This window comes from Penicillium psychrosexuale, assembly GCF_028828465.1.
Source record: "Penicillium psychrosexuale strain IBT 29551 chromosome Unknown utg000003l, whole genome shotgun sequence".
Taxonomy (NCBI): Eukaryota; Fungi; Ascomycota; class Eurotiomycetes; order Eurotiales; family Aspergillaceae; genus Penicillium; species Penicillium psychrosexuale.
In genome coordinates, this window is record NW_026643188.1 from 602,734 (window position 1) to 624,841 (window position 22,108).

Below are 22,108 nucleotides of genomic sequence, written 5' to 3' on the forward strand. Positions count from 1 at the left end.
AACTGATATGCCCGTGCACGTGTGCGCTGTGATCTTATCTCTTGATCTGATCTTCTTCCATTCCAACCGGGAAGCTGGTTTTCTTCCAAAATATAAGATGCCTCTCAATTGATTCCAGTCGATCCTATCCCCTTATCTCTCCCAATCGCGCCATCCATTAGCGCGTTTGTTGACACCCGCAGGTCTCCATCGCGGGTCTCCACAAGGAACCACAACGCGTCGCGCAACTCCGAACATCAGATCGAAACCGTGTTGGAATAGAAACCCAATGAGCCAGGCAGAGAACTATAAGAGACTCGTCTGAATCCGCGAACTGAGATCGCAATGGACAGCGAGATCCCCCTCCCACCGCCGCGGCGAGTCCGGCACCGCTCACCCGTGAAGAACCCCTCAGCGACAGGCACAGCGGTCTCGTTCCAGCGCGCACAGCGACTATCACGCTTCGATGACCGCTCTAGTCAGCCATCCAGTGATCCTGCGCTTTTCTCAAGTGACGATATCCCGGCTTCGGGGCTGGAGAACTACCATGCGACAGTATCGGGCGCGGGACGGAAACGGCGGTATCGAGGGACCTGGTGGGGGGAGCAGGTGCTGGATCCGAAGCGGAAAAGGGCAGACTTTAAGGATAAGAGGAATGTTGATAGTGGTGTGTGGATGGGGAGTGATGAGTCGGTTGCTGAGTCGCTTTTGCCGTCGGAGGATGGCTCGGCGTGGGGGGAAGACTTGCGCAAGTCTGTGCTTGATCCTAGAAAACCTGGAAGCTCTATACCTGTCAGTATTGAGACAGAGAACATGTCTTCACAGACTCGCATTGCATTCAAAAGTCCCGAGGAATCCGATCCTCATCGGTTTGCCCGGGAGGTTATCGGTGATTGTCTTGATAAAGGACATGAAAGCATTGACCTGGGGTATGTGCTAATGCCATTTCATCTGATGTCCCTTTTCACCCATGCCAATGATCCTAATAGCTTTGTCCTATGCAGTGAATTCAATCTGGGAACTATACCACCCGGTCTCCTACTACCCCTACAGCACTTGACGAAGCTTCCATCAGTCAAGGAAGCCCCGGTCTCAGAGAACGTCTTCACGTCTCTGCAGCCATTCCTCAGCATATATCTCCCCTACAACTCTCTATCAACCCTGCACAAAGATCTCTTCGAGCTCAGCAACCTTAAAGTCCTCAGCCTGCGAAACAACAAGCTGGCCGAAATCCCATCTACAATCTGCAAACTGACAGCACTGGAAGTTTTGAACCTTTCCGTCAATCAGTTGACCTACCTTCCCTGGGAGGTTCTCAAACTCATCCAACAAGGCGAACTGAAACACTTGACCGTACGCCCGAACCCATTCCTCACATACGACAAAGCGAAGATCGCAGAACGGCACTACAACAATAAAGAAAAAGAGAACCACCAGGACTTGTCTCCTGCGGTCCAATCGCACACCGAGAGGTGGGGTCCTCTCCACCTCGCAACAGGCACGATCACCTACATGGACATGGAGGGCAATCCTATGGGAGACAGCCCATCCAGCAACAGACTCACTCTCACACCAGGATTGGCATCTCCTGTAAACGACGCCCCATCCCTACGTGAAGTCGCGCTCCGTGCTGTGAGCAAGCTTCCCTACCTGGAGCAAACCAGCGATGAAGAGCTAGCCGAGTATCCGGCGCTGATTGTGCCCTTGCTGCAACAAGCGAGGGAAGTGCGTGCTGCTGGTGGGAAGTCCTGCTCCGTATGCCAGCGGGAGTACGTGATTCCCCGTGCTGAATGGATGGAGTGGTGGGACTTGATACCGTTCGAGAATGGAATGAAGATGCCCCGCTGTCCGAATGAGATGCTTCGGCCTTTACCGTTCCGGCGGTTCGCTTGTAGCTTGTCGTGTGTGCCGGGATCTTGTTGAACTTAGCATTGAATTTTGTTTTTTTCCTGGTGATGGGCTGCTTTTCTCTTTTTTTTTTCTGTGATTTATTTTGTATGTATTTGGCTTGTATGTTTATATTGGAGTCACTCTGTAGAAATTATGACAACTTCATTTACAACCTTGTGGATGTGCTGAGGTAGCTTGGATATCAAATCAAGCCGATGATGACCTTTGTCAACCACCGGACGCCAGTTTAAGTCCTTTTTCCACCTTAAATCCTTGAAATGGAAGCATCAAGGCATCAAGGCTGACATACCATATTAACTCCGCCCTAAGTCCGAGACACGCAGTAATAGAACGATATAAAAGAGCCATGCTATTCTGATATTATAACACTGTAATTATAAGTTTATTGCAAACCAACATCACAACACAGAGTCAAATTTTCACCACCATCATCCAAAACCTGTCACAAACCACCATGGCCACACAAGCACCAACATTCACCAAACCCAACCGCCCGCTAGTCTGGCTTATAACGGGCTGCTCCTCAGGCCTGGGCCTCGCACTGGCACGTGCCGCCCAATCAAACGGCCACAAAGTACTCGCAACATCCCGACAACCTTCTCGCACCCCGGAACTAGTATCAGAGATAACCCAAAACGGAGGCGAATGGCACACACTAGACGTCGACAGCCCAACCGCCGCCTCTGAGCTGGTATCCAAGCTCGAGTCTACACACAAGATCGACGTGTTGGTCAACAACGCCGGATACGCGATCCTCGGGGCTGTGGAGCAGTTCTCAGATGCGGAGCTGCGGGCCCAGATGGAGACTGTGTATTTTGGACCAAATCGGCTGATCAGAGCGGTTGTGCCTGGGATGAGAGAAAGACGGTTTGGGGTTGTTGTCAATGTCAGTTCTGGGGCTGGAGTGGAGGGGAGGGAGAGTATGGGTGCTTATGCGTCGGCGAAGGCTGCTATGGATGGTACCGTTCTCCTTTTTCTTTTTCTTCTGTTAAGGGATGTCTCCTTTATGTGCTGATGTGTATGTTCCGCAGGTCTATGCAAAGTGCTCGCTAAAGAAGTCGCGCCTTTCAACGTCCGCCTCCTGACGGTATGGCTGGGAACTTTCAACACGCACTTCGGGTCTGGTTGTCGTTCTCCCGCTGACCCTTTACCGGTGGACTATGCCGGCTCTGTGATTGCGCAGACGCTGGATGTTTTACTGACTGGTAAGATTGTTCCTGATGGCGATACGGATAAGGCTGTCAAGGCGATGTATGAAGTCATCGTTGGCGAGGGCGTCGGTGCTGGACGTGAGAGTGAGTGGTTCTTGCCTTTGGGTCGGGAAATGATTCCTCGCCTTGAATTGGCGCGTGAACGGCTGTTTCATGCACTTGATGTGTTTGGGGATATTGCTAGGAATGTCTATATTGAGAAGGGATGAGGCTGAGCATTTGATCTGAGTGATTTGAATCGAGGTGTGATTTGAACAGCTTTGAATACTATCAATTACAAATGCAACTGCAACTGCAGAGGCCATGTTGGTAGGCGATTATTCAGTGTCAATAGATCAGAAGATGGTAGCATAGCAATAGTATTATGACAGCCAAGTGTCAATGGAATCCATTCAAACACCCATTCTACCAAAAGAACATAAGAACGTACACGATTTGAACGACTGACCTGCGGTATATTCCAGCCGCTTCAACAATCCTTGCAGGCACTTTGCAACCGCCCAGCATGCCGAACTGTTCTCACCAAACGCCAAGCAGATCCAAATCATAAGAAACTCCAAACGACCGCTAATACAGCATGCTTCAATACAAGGAGAGCAAATTCCACAGGACAGAGGGGGGAATGTTTTTAAGAAAATCGAAAAGAGTGGATAAAATATAAATGTTAGCGATTGCGGTCTGCGCGAGCCTGGTGCCATATGGTATCGCCACTCAGAGCAGAAAAGCTAAGAGTAGCGAGGTTTCGCCAGCTTGACTGTGGGGCAGAATTTGCATGGTCGCCAGGTAAACCTGCATTTTGTTCCGTATCTGAAGCATCGTCATTGACACCTTCAATTGGCACTGGAGCGGAAGATGCGCTGCCTCTAGGGATTGACTGGACGCTGCGAACATCATCAAGAGACTGCTCACGACGACCCCGAGAATCACCGGATTGACAATGAGCCAACGAACGGACAACATCGCCTTTACAGATTGGACAAGTTCGTCGACGAGTGGTCAACCAGGGGGTACTGAGAAAAGAGGTTAGTAAAACTTCGGAACGAAGACAAAAAAGATTCATGTCACTTACATGCATTCCACATGGAATTCATGGCCACATGGCAAACCCATGACCCGGCTCTGACCATCGATGTATTCTTCAAGGCATACGACACACTCCACCTGCCTTCCTGTGTACTTCCGTCGCCACAAGGTAGATCCACCTTGCAGGTTGCACTTCTCTTCCTTGGGTACGACAGATGAGTCTAGTATAGTGCCCGAGAATGTTTGTGAACGTGATCTATTGGATCGGGATGCGCTTGGTCGGCTATCACTGCCAAGGAGTGGGGAAGTCGGGGATAAAGGACTGGGACTGGAGGGGCGCGTTGAGTTGGAAGACGAGGACGAAGTGGTAGTAATTGTGTGGTACGTTCGGACAGGAAGTCGTTCGATAACCGACTTCGGGGCACGCCAGCGACGGCGGCGGATTCGAGACCGGATCAGCAAAAGGGCATAAACCACCGTCAGTGTGAGCAAAGGGCTAACGACAAGTACCAATAGAGTATCGAAAAAGGGGCTGGTGGACATGCTGGTAGGTGTCATTGTAACCCAAAGACCTTCGTGTTCGGAAGACTCCGCGCTGGAACGGCTTGATGTGGGAGCGTTTGTTTGTTTCTGCTCGTTGGTTGCAATACTATTCTGGAGTGAAGGTGACGAAGAAGGCTGAGGGTCTTGCTGAGCATCATCTCCCCATCCAAAGTGACTCGAGAACCAGCCCTTCGTGGAAGAAGATCCGGACTTTCCATGAGTTCCGATGGGTTCTTTCTCAGACCCCTTGCGGTGCGTGTCATGAGAACCAGCACTGGATTTTTCGAAGCTCTCGTATTCTCCACTTCCTGGTGTAATGCTACCACCTTGAAGACCGTTGGGCGAGGAAGAGGCATCTTTATCCGCACTGGCAGTCTTGGAGGTATCCTTGCCAGTTGTAGGGATGCTAGTTGTCGGATGTGTGCTACTCTTAGGGGGCATCAAGTCGGGATCTCTCCAGTCCTGAACCCCGATGACAAAGTCATCATCCTCAAAACCTTCAGTGGACATGTCGGCCTTGTGCTTGTCGAGTGTGTCGTCTACCTTGGCCCGACCATGATGATTGAGATCTGTTGATCTCCTCCAAGCGCTAGACGGGGCTTCTTTTTCATTCCGTGAGCCTAGGTTGATCCAATCAATGTTGCCGCTGCTAGGCGGACGTCGGCTGTCTTCTAGACGCCGTGAACCTCCGTTCTTATCGCACAATCCCAATAATGCACCAATTGCACGGAAAAATCCGCCTTCCGAGTGAGAAGAGGGTGCAGGTTTCTCCTTGATTGTCGAATGGCTGCTGGCAGTCGGACTTGGAATAGTTGTTGCGGTAGTAGTTGCCATCCGTTCTTTGTCGGCTTCAGCCTGTCCTGCCAGATTCGCTTGTGATGATTTTAACACATCTCCTAAACCAGCAGTTCCACCGGCATGCCCAGGAACCAATGACGATAGAAGATGAGCAGTAGTGTGAGATGTGAACAAGGCCGGGATCGTGACGTTCGATGTATCGCCTCGTGCGTACATAGTGACCAAGTTGCCACCTCGGGTATCGTCGCCGACAATCAAAGCAATCCCTCCTCGTCGTTGCGCCCATTTGGCCTTCTCCAAAAACCCACAGCCACCCCGACTCAACAGCACCACTTTACCCTGGATTTCGGCAGTTTCCTGTAGCGATTGGATGTCGGCATGCGCAGGCGGCTTATTTTGGACGTAATCTCCATATTTCTGATTCATCCCGGGGTTAGAAGAACCAGATTCAGGGAGTGGATGGTGTAGATGGTCATCAGTGCCATCGTTCGTCAAAGGCGGGGTAGTTGAATCTCTATCGTTCTGTGTAGTATCGATCTGCGACAACGACCGCGGGCGGTTTGATGATTGATCATTCACTGTACTACCCCCGGAGATCCCGGAACTCTGCTCCGCGGCTCTAGAGGTTTTATCTTGTTTCTTATGATTTTTGCTCTCACCCCAGCCGGGAATATCGGAGCAGCCCAGTTCCCCTTCCACACTACCAGCTAATCCCCCCTCACCAAAGCCACTTCCCACCCATAGCTGACCGCTGAGGCCCTTGGTTGGCAGTAGGGAGCCAAATGCCGCTGGTCGGGCGAGAAAGAAGGTCGAGTTGTCATCGGTGAGACTGATAATAGCCGACGGGGGGAAAAGGGACGATGGTATGTTAAAAGAAAATAAAGCTCGCAGCCCAGTTTTCTGGCCAGCGAGAGTATTAGGAGCTACATCGGGTGATGTAAGCGCGGAAAAGAAGGTGAGGAGGATCGGGAAAAAGATAAGGCAGAAGAGTACGATGAGCAGGCGTGGCGGTCGCATGTCTCTGATAGATGGTTTTAACCACTTCTACCGTAGAGTGGTTTAATCGGAGATATCTAATCACTGCAAAATGGGGTGGATCAAGTAAATGATTGACGATGCCAGCGGCTCCGCTGTACCACAGTACTTTGGGTGGACTCTTTTATGACCAATCCAACAGTTGGCGGCAAGCTAGCAAGCGGCCACTCATCGAGTGCAATGGGCAGCACTATGGCTGGTTGAAGAAAGTCGACAGATGGCAGCCAACGCGAGTGTAGGGAAGTCAAACCGAGCCAGGAGATCAGATAGAGAGGAGGGGAGTTCAAGTGAAGTTAGGTGGAGAAGGGGAAATGAACTCATGATGTGGATTATCTAACCCCGGGTAAGTGACGGCATGCCCGTCGTGTCATGTGTTGGAAGCCTGAGGCATTATTATGGCCTTGGTGCCTCAAACCACATCACCTTAAGTAGTTAACATATGACTCTTAATGAATATGTAACTATACTGGCTCATCTAACCCTCGTTTATAGCATCAGACGCTTAATATGTGAAAAGGAGACTCCCACAAGTATTGTGAGAGAAATTGACAAATGATGTACTTCGTATAATGCCACAATATATTAACTGGCATGGTGCAGTTTCGCCCCCTCTTCAGATCTCGCAATAACAGACACGTATTGTAGATTTGATATACGGAGTACTCCGTACACTCGATATCGCTTCCAAGGTTCTCGACCTAGAGCTACGCAGATCATGCCATCACCTCCAGGGCTGGGCACTGCTAGGCAACTACGTAAGCCACCCCCTTTTCAAGTTTTGATTTGAATCAGCGCGATCAATATATGCAGCCTATATCATAGACTGCCTTTTGTAGTATCTGATCGAATCAGCTATTACATTCTACGTACAATGTTCAGGACAATATCAAGGCACACCCGTCAGATATTTTTGGACTTGACGATCGATAAAGCTTGTCCCCACTTACCATATATGGATTAGCGTGGAAATTATGTAACCCCTCTTATGACGTGTATAGCCTAAAAGGGACTAGCGTGTATTGCAGGAATCTTTCCAGAATCTCTTCGTTTGCCTTGTATACGTTTATTATTTCTACAAGAGACAAATTAACACTGTAGACTCTTCTTCTAAAGACACAATATAAGCTCAGAGCTAAGCTTTCATTGCCCAGTATATAGTAATCTCAAACTCAGAGAATTATTGGCACGAAATTCTGGAAAACCCGCTCGAAATGAAATCCCAGTCGGCACGTAGATCGACAGCTTATCCTTGTAAGGCTTGGCTCAGTGGCGTGTTGGTCTTGAAGATCTGGAACATGACGATAGATGACATTGAGATAGCTTTCATTTTCAGCCAAGACTATTAGTCTGTATGTGTAAAGTTTGTTTGGGACGTCATGACAGTTGTAAACAGGGCAGTGAAAGAGTTCTCCATGTTTCACCGGTGAATATATTCGTGGAGCCCCCGCGTTATGGCGTCACTCAGTCTCCACAAGTAGGGATCAACTCATGAGCTGGTCAAGACACGCAAAGACAATAATAGGGTATATAAACCGGCTATGGAAGCACATTGTCTTCTATTTCTCCCACAAACAAACAATCATCTGACTCGAATAATATATTCAGACTTCAACTACAGCTCTTTCCAAATCTTTTACCTTACTATCAAAGTACTACTATCATGTCGAGCATCATTCACAAAGTCAAGGATGCCGTGACCGGTCATCATCATGATGAGTCGAATACATCCAGCATCAAGACTGATGGTTCGTTGTTCTAGTAAAAAACTATTGCAGTGTGATGCTAATTATTCTATTTATATAGATACCCGGGATACTTACGGATCCTCGGACAAGACTACGGACAATACTTTTAGCAAAAACACTTCTACCGGCGCAGGCTCGAACACCTATGGCTCTGGCTCTGGCCCCGGCTATGAGACTGGCAGTGGCATCGGTACTGGCACCGGCACTATCCATGACTCCCGCAAGGGTCCAATTGATGTCGGCCCGGGAACGTCAGATACCTACAGATCAAGCACTGCTGGCGGATATGGCTCATCCAACACTGGGTCCAGCAAGATCAATGCTGGTCCCCATGACTCTAAGCTAGCCAACAAGGCTGATCCCCGTGTCGATAGCGATCTCGGTAAGTTGCTCTTTACAGGCTAGCTACCTGGAAAACATACCAGAGTCATTTATCTAACATCCCAAAATAGACAACCGGGGCTCCAACAACACCTTTGGCAGCACCACTGGCCACTCTGCTAAACAGACAGGTTATGGCTCCAGCGATCCCTTGTCTAGCAATGACAACTACGGCAGCACCACTACTGGACAGACCGGATATGGCTCTAGCAACCCCTTGTCCAGCAACAGCACCACTGGACAGACCGGATATGACTCTAGCAACCCTTTGTCCAGCAACACCACCACTGGACAGACTAGCCACGGCTATAACAACGCCTTTGGCAGCACCACTGGCCACTCTGCTAAACAGACAGGTTATGGCTCCAGCAATCCCTTGTCTAGCAATGACAACTACGGCAGCACCACTACTGGACAGACTGGCTACGGCTCTAGCAACCCCTTGTCTAGCAACACCACCAGCCACTCTACTAGCCACGGCTCCAACAACCCCTTGTCCAGCAACAGCACCACTGGACAGACCGGATATGGCTCTAGCAACCCCTTGTCTAGCAACACCACCAGCCACTCTACTAGCCACGGCTCCAACAACCCCTTGTCCAGCAACAGCACCACTGGACAGACCGGATATGGCTCTAGCAACCCCTTGTCCAGCAACAGCACCACTGGACAGACCGGATATGGCTCTAGCAACCCCTTGTCTAGCAACACCACCAGCCACTCTACTAGCCACGGCTCCAACAACCCCTTGTCCAGCAACAGCACCACTGGACAGACCGGATATGGCTCTAGCAACCCTTTGTCTAGCACCACCACTGGACAGACTGGCTACGGCTCCAGCAACCCTTTGTCCAGCAACACCACCACTGGACAGACCGGTCACAGCTCGAACAATCCTTTGTCTAGCAGTCAAAACTACAGCACTACTACTGGGCAGCCCGGTGGTGGCAATAACTACATCGAAACCTCGAAAACTGGGAAGACCTCTGGTCCCCACAGCTCCGATCTATTGAACAAGCTTGACCCCAGAATTGACGCGAATGAGACGGTTGACAGCGAACGCAAATACTAGGCGATTTATGAGTGTGATGTTATATGAACATTTCTAGGCTGTATTCATAGCTTTGAGTAATTTATGAGAATGACCCAACAATGTCAATATCAATCTACTTTTTTTTGTTTTATCTCACTGCTTTCGAATGATCATCAATCCAAGTTGGCTAGGATAAATAATCGAAGATATATTGCAGAACTTTTCAGCTTATGCTTTACATTTATATATTTCGCTTTTCTGTTATATACACAAAGCGTGATTGACAACCCTTCAACTACACCGAGGTAAATAACGAACAAACGGCCAGTGTATTCCACCCAGTGAACGTGTGGAGCCCTAATCCTGCCCAGTTGGAGCACCAAAGTAAACTACAGTGCGCGGCCAAGCATCAAGTACATCCATAAAGACATAAGCGAGATCCCACAAAAATAATAACCAATGCATTGTGTCGATTCATCAAAAAGCATCGAAAGAAGACGAATAAAACTAGGTCATACTATCAGTCAAGACAAGACAGCCTCTGGTGCTCTGTACTTACTGCATTCAAGTGAGCAGAGCACGAGCACTCCAACAATCGTACGTTCTTCCGTCAGGACACCAACTAGTGCCGATTACTACAAGATATTGTGTGCTTAATAGCGAAGAAGGGAAAAAAAGGATAAAGAAGGGAAAAGAAATTCATAGACCCGAAACTGGGCACACTGTCTCACACGAAGTAGAAGAATAAAGGAATCATCACGAATATCAAAGGGCAGTGAAGCACTCCCAAGGGAACAAAACAAACAACGCAGAGCCATCAATGTATGGTTGATCAAGTCAATCGCCAAGACGCCGTGTGGATTTGTTCATCGGGTATGCGAACGCATATTACAGAAAGGGTAATATTAGGACAAGAGAAAGAAACAACGTCATGAAGGTCGCCACACGAAGGTATCATGAGTTTCGGAGCTGAGCTGGAATTAGCAGGACACGAGGTTCACATGATGATCATTCAATGCAGCGCAGGCAAGCACAGTCCGGTGGGGATGGAAGGCAGTACAGGCAATGGGCGAAGATCGATTGTGATGAAGGAAGCTCGAGTATGGCTCAAACGTAGAAAGATAGGTGCCATCCACATTGAAAGTCTTGACTTCGTGGCGATTTGTACCCCTGCGTCATGTTAGCTACAACAAAACATTAGAATATCGCGGCGGAGGAAACGTACACGCTGAAAACAGGAGCGTGCTCGTGAACACTTAAGGTCCGCAGGGTGTCTTTAGTAGCATAGATGGTGGAGATCGGGCTATCCATGCGAAGATCCCAAAGTCGGACTTCACCATTTCGGCCACCTGATATCAATTCTCGTAGACCGCCACGCTGCATATGAACATTTGTAATCCATTGCTTGTGCTCGCGCCAAACTTTGACCATGGATGTGGTTGGCTTCAACCGTTGATCAAAGACTCGGACAGCACCATCACCGAAACCGGCAACGAATATATTGCCCGCCACTTGGTCAGATGTCAAGGATGTGATGCAGGAGCCCGATCTTGCCGGAATGTCCTGTAATTGAGCTTTTATGAGTAACGTGGTATATTTGCGAGACAAGACATTGAATACTTACGTTTGTGCACACCTCAGTAGCAGCATTCCAGACGCGGATAACCTTGACATCACCTGCAACTAGAGCTTTTCCCTGACCTTGTTGCCAATCAAGCACAAGGCCTGCGTTGCGATTGCTTGGAATCAGTTCAGGGAGGGCTCTGAAGGCTGTGACCACTTCAATCTTCTTATTAGTCTCGTAATGGCGGAAAAGCTTGATCACGCCATCGGAAGATCCAGTCATAAGTAGGGCTTGGTCGTCCTCATTGATGTATCGAACTTCGTTGATCTTTGACCCGACCGGGTTGCCATTTGAGAATTGATTGAGGCGTTTGTGGCTCTGCCAGTCCCAGATTCTATACGAAACTAATGGTTAGGAGATCATGAAGAACAGGTGACTTGTTGTACCCACGAGATTGTATCCCGGTCATCTGCGACAGCAATGTGATCCTCAAATTGATGGAAGCACATCTTGTGGGGCTGGCTACCATTCGATAGCAAAGCGATCGAGTTGTCCCATCGGCTTGCTCCAGCTTTTCCTTTGAGGGGTTGGGTTTCAGCAATGATCTTTTCGTTGCGGCCGCGTCTCCAGAGGCGCTGGTTGTAGTCGGAGCTACCGGGCTCATCCGGCTCGTTGGGTTTCATTTGGGGCTCCCGGAAATACTTCGAAATGGTGAGTAATTGCTGGTAATCATAGTTGTGGGAGAGAAAGGATTCAAAATCCGGAATTACCTCGGTCGACCAGTCGAGGAATCGACTCTTTAGGGGAATAACGGGCACGACATCAATGCCTTTGGGTTGAAACCCTCGGGATGTGGGAATCGGAGCCTGGTGGTACGCTGTTGCGGGAGCAACATGATCATTTCCTTCCGGGGGTCGGGTCCACTCAGGAGGGGCGCGGCCGCGTGGGGTAATTGTCATACGGCTGGTTGAAGGCGAAGGGGGGTTTGAATTATCCGAGGATAGGTCTGGCGACGAATTGCCAAAAGCAAGGTTTTTCAGGGAAGCAGCGACGCTGGCAGTTCGCCTAAAACCCAAAGAAAGATAGCCTTCTTGTCTCGAAGCTGCTGCTCCAGACAAGGGAGGCGTTGCAGGTGGCACGGTTTTCTTCACCTCAGTTCGCTCGCGAGGTTGGGATTTCGTCAAGCCTGTGACTTCTAGAATCTCGTTCTGAAGTTTGTTAGTAAGAGGCGCCATTGGGGATTCTAACAAGGCAAGGTGAATGTAATCAACGATAACGGCGGCATCCTGGGCGATGTCAGGATGAGGATCAACCGAGAGAGCCAGCAGCTGCTTCCAGATAGTTCCGAAAGTAGTATTACGAGACAGCTGGGGGTGTTTCGCATGAGAAACTAGTGCTCCAGTTTGTCCTTCGGCGCGGCTAGTCTTAGAGTTTTCGTTCTCCCAGCGATGACACAGGGACCGCTTTTCTTCCTCAAGCTCCTCAAATGCTGCGACCAAAAATTTGTTTTGGTGGCGTCTGACGAATGTTGAGAAGAACACTAAAAGCTCCTTCCTAACGACCACACTCCCATCGGCAGACATGGGCAAGACTGCCAGGGCTAAAGTCTCCTCGATTTGTGCAACTTGGTCAGTCAGATCTGGAATTCCCAAGAACGTAGTCACAGCGTGAAGCATGGCGGCACGAACTTCGGGTACGGGGTCGAAATTTAACTCGCAGAGCCTAGCGGGAGCTGCACATCGAATGCCCATCCACTTTGCTTCGGGGAAATCGCACCAGAGCATACTGAGACACAGACAAGACCACTGCCGTAGCAGAGGATTTTCCACATCCCCGAGATGCCTGAGACACGAATCAAACAGCTCGACAGAAAGGCAGACGTTCTGTCCCTGAGGGTAGTTTTTGCAGAAGATTGAGACTATGAAAGCACACATAGCCCGGTGTTCGCTGGCGTTGCCCACAGGAATGGGCGAAGAGGGATTCAGAATTGAGATAAAGTAGTGAATGCCGTTATCTTTGAGTAGATCATTTTGTACAGTGTGGTCGACTGCCATGATTCTCGCCCAAATGAAAACCATAACGGGTTTCAATTCTTGAGCTGCTGATTGTAGCAATTTGACGACATAAGGGAATATGCCAATGCTGAGTGCAAGGTGGACAGCCCATGGTCCGAGATCCAGGAATTTGCTCAAAAGAATCAAGGCCCGCAAGCGGTGTGCCTGACTCAAGAGAACCTGGAGGACAATAGGAAGCTGATCCGGTGGATTCTTCTCTGTAGGACCGGACGACAGATATACCTCAAAAGCAGTGAGTTGCTCAGCGAAGAACGTTGAGTGCTGGTACTCGTACTGCTGGCGTCCTTCATCATGATCAATGAGAGCAGTTAGTTGAGATAACACCATCTCGACTGCGAGGTCCCAGCTTTTCCATAGAGGGTGATGATGTGTGTCTGGCAATTCGGGCGAAGAGATCGGATGGCATTTGTATGTGCGCATGATGCGTTCGCTGAGTAAAAAGTTGCGGAAAAGAGCGGCGACCATAAGATCTTGGCGGAAGAGCTTCTTGAACAAAGCCCGAGGTAAGGTGTTCCACGCAATCGTATCGGTAATTGCAGTGAAGATCCAATTCAGCTCCCCAAGAGGGCTTCGGCGATCTTGTAGGCGACCGGGAACTCGGAAGTCATCAATGGGAATGTTTGTGCGTAAAGGGTTCTGCAAGATGAAAAAGCGCAATGCGATTTCAATCGGTGTTGTCAAGCAACAGGTGAATAGGTCTGCAGGAAGGTCGGGATTGGTCGGAAGGGACTCCGTCTTCTGGCACGCAGCCAGGAGGATACAGTCACCATAATTCTGAAGGACGGCATTCGGGTCTCGTTTCTTGGTTTCAATATTTTCTTTCTCATGCTTCTCAACAAAAGTATGGAAGTTTTGGACAATGTTGCCCGCATGTGAAACATCAAAGACAAAAAGACTAGGCCCGGCTAGCCAAGACTGCAGATCATACAGTGGGACAGGGATATACTGGGTATAATTCTTGTTGAAGACCCAGATCTCACCCGACTGAGTTGGCAACGGCACTCCGTGTCCGTTGTAATGCAGAAGCACTCGCTCGTCCTTGGCATTTCGGCGAAGTGAGATGCAGAATTTCTTGGTCTCGTCAACCGATGGATCCAGATACTGTTTGTATCTTGTCCGAAGACTCAAAGTCTCATATTGCTCCTGTAGCTTCTTGCCAATCTGCTCCATGATCTTGTTTTGACCACCACCTGTGGTAGAACTCGGATCTACCCAGCATTCAAGCTTCGATGTCGGGTTCGTCTTGACCACGTCGGGAGGATCGACTCCGATGTTCAGACAAATTGCCAAAGCCGCAGACACAGTTTTCAGGCGGTCTTTCATGCGCCAGTCCTGGCTTGGCCAACTCCCGACTGGGTCCCTGGGAATACCGTTGGTCTCGTGGCGTTTCTCGGTGAAATACATGTAGAAATTCTATATCCAGCGGGTATTATATTAGCTTCCGGAAACTCATGATCAGAGTGGTCATTCTCACAGAATGCAAGATCTTGAGATATTCGCTGGAGGTATACTCCTCCTGCCATCCATGTCGCATAGCGAAATCTTCGTCGTCATCGCCCGCCACTTTATCGAAGGTTATCCGACTTGGTCCATAATCACTTTTAGCTCTCTTCAGCATAGCCGGTCGGCTACTCTCAGATCTCCGAGGTGATGGACGGCGAGGTGGGATCTCTCCGATGGCAACGTTCTCTCCCGAGGAGCTGATTGGGCGCCCGTTTGGCGTCAGTGTGGGCTGCTTGTGTTCAACTGCTGTGAGCGAACGATGATGGCTACTCAACGGAGCTGGAGATCTTTCGCGGGTGGGAATCGTAGTCTCTAAGTCGGGACCAAACGCGACGCGGACCGATTTATTCGGATTGCGACGCGAGGCCGTCGACCCGTTGGTCGTCTGTTGTGAGTTTTGTTCCATATCGGTAGTGGGATCCCTCATGTTGTATGATTGTTCATTGTGTTACCCGAGTATAGGGGAAGAGGAAGGGCTGGAAGATATGTCAAGGCAAGCTGCGAGTATCCCCGCTCGGTCATCGGTCACAACCAGTTAGTTTCCTCCTTCGGTTCCCTCGTGTGGGTCTGGGTGTTGTCAACTGAAGCTGGGGAAGAGATAGATGATGAAATGGCCGAGGTGACCTTGGAGTTGGTCAGATTTGTAGTGAACTAGACTGGACTCAAATTGCGACTGCCCTGGAGATATTCCAGGAGCGCGGAGATAGCTCAGCGCACAGTCTGTGGATTCTGGTCCAAATAGAGCTAATCTGCCAGGTCTAGAGCGGATGTGGTTCGGAGAGGCGAGATGGATGCGGAAACACAGATATTCCGGGGATTACTCAGAATGATGTCTTGGCATTCAGAAGTATAGACTCAAATGTGTAGTTTTCTGGCGCGTCGTTCTACAACATGACAGAGGCAATTATGACCTGTATATGGTCAATAGCCCTTTCTTCCAATGTAGTCAGCTTTGAATGCCTATCTATAGAGTCTATGTACCACAGAATCTTAATTGGAGATGTTGAATGCGGACACCAGCCTAGGTGTAGGTAGGAATTTGCTTACATCACGGAGTACGACGGTTAGTTAGTTAACTATCTGGGACAAAATTTAGGAACATATTAGCTTTAACTTTGCTGTAACCTAAAAGAGATATTGTATGGTGGAAATGTCTAAGACAGCAATCATAGGTCCCGGGACATCAAAGGTTTCACCTAAGAAAGGATGGACATTCAAAATCTGACACGTCGATTCTTATACAACATAGCGGACCAAAAAGAAATAGAAAAAAAGATGTAGCCAATGATGATAGATTACCGCAAAAGTACATCAGTATCAAGAGGGTCATCCCTACAATAACCCTAGAGCCGGGAAACGAGAGATCGCCCAGATTATGTTCATAGGTGGGAACCCCCTTTCCCTTGGATCTATCAGCTCGAAACGCTCTATTCTTTTCCTTAGCGAGGTATTTAGAGTCATTCATTAGCTCAAGCCTCACATAGTTATATTGTACAGCCTTAATCTGAATCAGTGTTTCTTGCACACTGTGGGGTATGGATCGCCAGAAATGCAGTGTTAGGATGAATTGTTATTGGACCTGCATTTGTTCACACCGTGGCGAGTCCTCGGCCCGTGGCATATAGCAATTGGAGTGTGATAGTGTGATAGTCAGGGTTCACAAGCCTCCAGGTCCAGGGCTGTGGATGGCATTTGAAGTACGGAGTAACCCTTGGATATAATGCAGTTAAATATTCTCAAGGCTTTGCGACATTGTTGTGAAACCTTTTTCATAGTTTTGATATATTTTTATATATTTTTCTATATAATTTTCACTTTCTTTGGGAATACCGACATCTAACATCCGAATGCTCAAGACGTGTCGCTGATATGGTGGAATGTCAATCCCCCCTCGGTTCCTGGAGGCTGGAAAAAAGAGACTGGGAAAAAGGAATGAAGGAAATAGTATAATGTACGCAGTACGGGGGATATAAGTAGAAGACAAGCATTGAAGTAAAGATTCGAGTGATAGTATGCCCCTGAGTATGCATGTCCAATGAAACTAAGACTAGTTTGACTTAGAGCATCTCCGGGAAATTGAAACGGCCATCTCTTCCATCTTCGCTTTTCCTCTTTCACATTTCCTGCCTTCAACCTCCCCCTTTCTTCCCTTGGCTTTTGCCGCTTTGATTTGTTTTTCGAGTTCTTAGTGCGAATGCTTCTGTTTAGAAGCCTCCCCCTGCCCACATTTATTTTTTTTGGGGGGACGCTGAGCGGCTTGTGCATGGAACGTTTTATGGTTCCTAGTGGTTCCTGGTTCCCACTTCACTTCTGAAATAGACAACTCCCCTATCCCTCGGATTTTCCACTTAATCTCTCGGGACCACGCCATTCTTTCGATATTCGGGTGTCGGATCGAGTCCACACTTAGGCGCAGCTTGACTTTGCGCCAGATCCCCTGATACGACCGATTACGACCGCATAAATTACGATGGCCTTTCTGTTTAAATCGAAGAAGCACCAGCACAGTCAGCAGGCAGCTGCAGCTGCACTCCCCCCGGCAACTAGAAATGTCCACACCTCCGAGGGTGCTCCACCCGCTGGATCCCCTACTATGGCAAATGGGGTCAAGGGGGATGGCACAAATTCCCAGACACCGACCCCGAGCGGTAGTTTCAGCAACTCTCTACGCTCAGCCGCAAGCCCGACGAGTCCAGACGCAGTACGGCCGCGACAGAGAGCGGAATCGGAATCCCAGGTGGGTATCTGTTTCGCGATCCATTCGTCGCTATTTGACGAGGACATAGCTCTAATGTCTACGACAGATGCAACGACCCCAGCAACCGCCCAACGGGATCCCCCATCCAAGCCCCGGTTCATCCCTTTACCCATGGTCGCAACGCCGCTTGAACTTCTCTTCTCCCCAGATGAACCCATTTCCTCGGTATGGAGCAGCAATCAATTCGGTGGCATCAAAGGAAGGAGACATATACATGATGGGAGGCCTGATCGATGGATCAACCGTCAAGGGTGATCTATGGATGATTGAGAGCAGTGGTGGGGGCTTGAACTGTCTGCAGGTTGCGACGGTATCCGAAGGCCCTGGCCCGCGAGTCGGTCATGCCAGTTTGCTTGTTGGGAATGCGTTCATTGTGTTCGGCGGTGATACCAAAATCGACGAGAATGATTCTCTCGACGACACTCTGTATCTTTTGAACACATGTAAGGATGGCATCGATTATTCATGTTACTATGACCCTGACTCTTTATCTTTTTAGCTTCCCGCCAATGGTCCCGCGCGATTCCTCCCGGCTCTCGACCTTCCGGGCGTTACGGTCACACTTTGAACATCCTAGGCTCCAAACTCTACGTCTTCGGAGGCCAAGTGGAGGGCTTCTTCTTCAATGATTTGATTGCCTTTGATTTGAACCAGCTTCAAACCCCAGCAAACAAATGGGAGGTCTTGATCCCGAACAGTCACGAAGGCGGACCCCCGCCAGGCCAAATTCCTCCAGCGAGAACGAACCACACTATCGTCAGTTTTAACGAGAAGCTATATCTATTTGGAGGTACGAATGGAGTGCAGTGGTTCAATGATGTCTGGTCTTATGATTACATCGCCAACAGCTGGACCGAGATTGATTGCGTTGGTTTTATCCCGGCTCCTAGGGAGGGCCATGCCTCTGCTTTGGTCAACGATGTGATGTATGTGTTCGGAGGTCGCACGGATGAAGGTGTGGACCTGGGAGACCTGTCAGCCTTCCGTATCTCAACTCGACGTTGGTACTCCTTTCAAAACATGGGCCCTGCGCCGTCCCCTCGATCTGGTCACAGCATGACTGCTTTCGGTAAGCAGATCATTGTTATGGCGGGTGAGCCGAGCTCGGCTCCTAGGGACTCGGCGGAGCTTAGCATGTCCTACATCCTCGATACTAGCAAGATCCGGTACCCCAATGATTCGCAACCTGGGGGACGCGTTCCCGAGCCGGCGACCAGAAAAACAAGTGTTGATAAACCAGGAATCTCGTCTGGACGCTCGTCTCGCGAGGCACAAAACGCAGTCCTAGAACCGCAAATGCGACGTGGGCCAACGCCATCGCGTGAGAGCATGACACACGGTGCGGCTGGTAATAGGCCAGGGGAGTTTGGCCCCAATCCAAATTTGGGACCTGGATCTCGACTGCCACGGGCATCAATTGCTCAAGCCCCTGCTGGCCCACCGCCTCCTGGACAAGCACCCTCTCCTGGGCCTCGTGGCAATGGCGCTCCAGCTGGTGCGAACCCTCGTAGCAAGACCCCGACAAAGAATGATCGCGGATACACACCGACCGCGGATATCCGTGGAGCAAACGACGATCGTGGCGAAGAATCACCAATTATGAAGGAAGGTCCGCAAGATTCCCAGGGACCTCCATCGGCTGGTCGCCGAACCCCAACACAACATCAAAAGCCATCAGCGAAGGCCATGGAAGCAGGCGAGGCAGCTCCGTTGATCAGTACCCCAGGTCGACAACGGTCGCTCCGATCTCAAAGACAGCGTGGGTCTGTTGACAGCGGTGAGGAATCAATCCTCGGTCGGCAGACTAGCATCGAGGGCTCGGTGGAATCTCGAACCTTCCGCAACTCCAAGACACTTGGTGATGAGCCACGATCTCCTCGACTTACGCCCCACCAAGAGGCTTTGATAAAAGAGTTGGAGGTTACCAAGGCCCGGAATGCCTGGTATGCCTCCGAACTCGCACTGGCAAGAAAATGTGGCTATGTTCCCAATGCAACCAGTAGCCCCGCGCTAGACGACCGGGCTAATGAGGCTCTGAGCGATGAGGATCGCCCGCTGGTTGAGGCATTCTTGGCTATGAGAGCTGACCTGAGCAAGATGCAGGCCACTGTGGATAGACAAGCGGCCATCGCATCTAAACGGGTTGCTGAAGTGGAACATCAACGCGATATGGCTATCAATGAAGCCGCATACTCTCGGGCGAAGCTCGCTGCTCATGGTGGCAGTCAGCGAGGCACTCCCCAGCCTGATGCTTCTCGCGATGGAGATGACGAGCGACCCACCGACATGGGACGTCGCCTTGCCCTCGCTTTGGCCTCCCTATCCGAGTTGAAAGCTAAATTAGATGTGCAGACCACAGAGCTTTCGCAGGAGCGTCAAGCCAAGGAACTTGCCGAAGAGACGAATGAGGCAACCCGGAAGCACCTGGCAGAGCTTGAGATGCAAAGCAATACTCTGGAAGCAGAAAACCTGCGTGCTGAGCTCCACCAAGCAGAGGCTCTTTCTAGAGAAGAGGCTTTCTTGCGTGCAGAAGCGGAAGCCTCTCTCCAACAACTTATTCTAGACAAAGAAGACTTGTTGGCGCAGATTGAGGAATCCTCCACCCGTTTAAAGGACTATGATTCTAGCTTTGGCGGCCTTCGAGAAGCTATTTCCGCCTCCGCTGCGAAGACAGCCCTCGTCGAGAAGCAATTCCAAGAGGAGCGAGAGCGTCGCGAGGGTCTGGAGAGAAAGCTTCTGCAGCTTCGATCGGAGCATGAAGAACGGACTACTGATCTGGAGAACATTACGCGTCGCCTTCGAGATGCGGAGGCATTAGCAGAGATCCACGCCAAGGAGGCTGAAACCCACAAGCTTGCCTTGCTGTCTGGGCTGGAACGCGCATCTTCTACAGACTTGACTGATTCGTTCCGATCTCGTGCTGACCAGCGAGTCGCTGCTATGGAGGCCCAGATCGAGCGGTCCACCACTCTAGCCAAGGCTAACCAGGCAGCCGCCAACGAAGCCTCAGATAAGCTCCGGCGTGCAGAGGAACGGATTGCTGGCCTTGAAGCATACCAGGAGCAGGCTAGCCGTGAAGGCTTGCAATTGCGCAGACAGCTTCAGACTGCAATGAAAGAAAGCCAATCGGCCGCCACAACTAATCGGGACCTGAAGGCACAACTTGAAACTCACCAGCGAGAGGCTGGAGCTTTGGCGGCTCAGCACGCTGCGTTGAAGGATCTTCTTGGTGAGCGTGGGGTGAACAGCGACACCAGACGGTCCCCACGGCTTGACTCGCCCGGATCACGATTCGGCACTCCGGAGCAAAGCCGACTACGGGAGCTTGAGCAACAACTCTCGGCTAGCATCAAGGCTCATGACGACCTGAAGAACGGCTTTGAAAGTCGTGAGCAGGAAGCCGACCGAGCTTTCCGAGAGAAACTTGAGCAACTTGAGAATGATTACCAGTCAGCGGTTCATTACGTGAAAGGCACCGAGAAGATGTTGAAGCGGATGAAAGATGAGCTGAGTCGGTATAAGGCTCAAAATGCTAAAATGCAATCTGAATTGGATGTGGCTCAGAAGAACCTTGAGAATTCAGACAGCCAGACATCTGGATCTTCTGCTGAGTGGGACGCTGAACGGTCCCGCCTTGAGCTTTCGATGTCCGAACTCCAAGATCGAACTGCCTCTTCTATTGCCAGCCTTGAAAATCAGATCACGGAGCTCAAGCAAGATCTCGATCAAGCCACCGCTGAGAACCAGTTGTCGCGAAGTGAACATGAGCGCCTTAAGCAAGATCTCCGCACTGCCGCTGAGAAAAGTCGTGCCGAGCTGGACCAGCTCAAGCAAGAGAACACCCACCTTGAATCTCGTGCTTCCGATGCAGAGCGTAAGGTGAACATGCTTCTAGAGCAGGTTCAAACATCAGTTGGTCATTATCGCCGTCAATCCCACCACGGGCAAGGTCCCAATGGACTTGGACTCTCGCGCACACACAGCAACGCCTCTAGCAACACCATCAGCGGAGTCAATGGGCGACCACGAGCTGGTAGTAATGCCTCTCAGGATTCTACATTCCCCGATAATCGTGGTTCCATGGCTCTGGATTCACTTGCTAACGAGTTGGATGCTTTGCGAAGTCACTGGGAAAGCACCAACCGCAATTACCGTCTGAGCAGCCAGCTGGATCTGGAGCGGACTCCTACCAAGGACCATAGTGATGGACCCGCACTGATGAGTGATAGCTTGGCAGAATGGAGAAGGCGACTGGATGATGATGACAGGGCTGGGTTTGATGTGCAAACCAGGCCATTGAACAATGGAGCTGCACACCCCGAACACTCTAACGTGATCTAGAGATCTTGCTCTCCATTATTGTTCTATGACCATGTGCCCTAAGATATGTGATTTGCACCGTCTGAGCGTTCTGCACCTGTATTTGCAATACTTTCCCTTTTTCCCCGTTGTGTTTTCCCACTCTCTTTCTATGTATGATGTGTGCTTTTATCTTCTCTGTTCCTCTACGTCGATGCACGGTGTTATCTTCTGATTCCGTCTCGCCATT

The 22,108-nt window shown here is 50.1% G+C and overlaps 6 protein-coding genes across 6 annotated transcripts; 4 read left to right on the forward strand and 2 right to left on the reverse strand.

The window, feature by feature from the left end:
- Positions 1 to 324: 324 nt before the first annotated feature.
- N7518_004144 (leucine-rich repeat domain-containing protein) lies at positions 325 to 1,902 on the forward strand (the record flags this gene model as incomplete). The annotated part of the gene is made up of 1 exon (XM_057185071.1): positions 325 to 1,902. The coding sequence occupies one exon, from the start codon at positions 325 to 327 to the stop codon at positions 1,900 to 1,902; it is 1,578 nt and encodes a 525-aa protein (XP_057041841.1).
- A 442-nt stretch (positions 1,903 to 2,344) lies between these two features.
- N7518_004145 (uncharacterized protein) lies at positions 2,345 to 3,310 on the forward strand (the record flags this gene model as incomplete). Its single annotated transcript, XM_057185072.1, has 2 exons — positions 2,345 to 2,849; positions 2,922 to 3,310. The coding sequence occupies 2 exons, from the start codon at positions 2,345 to 2,347 to the stop codon at positions 3,308 to 3,310; spliced, it is 894 nt and encodes a 297-aa protein (XP_057041842.1).
- Positions 3,311 to 3,765: 455 nt separating this feature from the next.
- Positions 3,766 to 6,482, reverse strand: N7518_004146 (PA and RING finger domain protein; the record flags this gene model as incomplete). Its single annotated transcript, XM_057185073.1, has 2 exons — positions 3,766 to 4,111; positions 4,171 to 6,482. The coding sequence occupies 2 exons, from the start codon at positions 6,480 to 6,482 to the stop codon at positions 3,766 to 3,768; spliced, it is 2,658 nt and encodes an 885-aa protein (XP_057041843.1).
- Positions 6,483 to 8,160: 1,678 nt separating this feature from the next.
- N7518_004147 (uncharacterized protein) lies at positions 8,161 to 9,698 on the forward strand (the record flags this gene model as incomplete). The annotated part of the gene is made up of 3 exons (XM_057185074.1): positions 8,161 to 8,245; positions 8,304 to 8,627; positions 8,698 to 9,698. The coding sequence occupies 3 exons, from the start codon at positions 8,161 to 8,163 to the stop codon at positions 9,696 to 9,698; spliced, it is 1,410 nt and encodes a 469-aa protein (XP_057041844.1).
- Positions 9,699 to 10,639: 941 nt separating this feature from the next.
- N7518_004148 (ubiquitin-binding TORC1 subunit KOG1) lies at positions 10,640 to 15,228 on the reverse strand (the record flags this gene model as incomplete). The annotated part of the gene is made up of 5 exons (XM_057185075.1): positions 10,640 to 10,829; positions 10,885 to 11,222; positions 11,284 to 11,617; positions 11,674 to 14,711; positions 14,773 to 15,228. 5 exons carry the CDS (start codon positions 15,226 to 15,228, stop codon positions 10,640 to 10,642), a joined length of 4,356 nt encoding a protein of 1,451 aa, XP_057041845.1.
- A 2,043-nt stretch (positions 15,229 to 17,271) lies between these two features.
- Positions 17,272 to 21,900, forward strand: N7518_004149 (putative cell polarity protein (Tea1); the record flags this gene model as incomplete). Its single annotated transcript, XM_057185076.1, has 3 exons — positions 17,272 to 17,538; positions 17,606 to 18,002; positions 18,059 to 21,900. 3 exons carry the CDS (start codon positions 17,272 to 17,274, stop codon positions 21,898 to 21,900), a joined length of 4,506 nt encoding a protein of 1,501 aa, XP_057041846.1.
- Between the last annotated feature and the right edge of the window lie 208 nt (positions 21,901 to 22,108).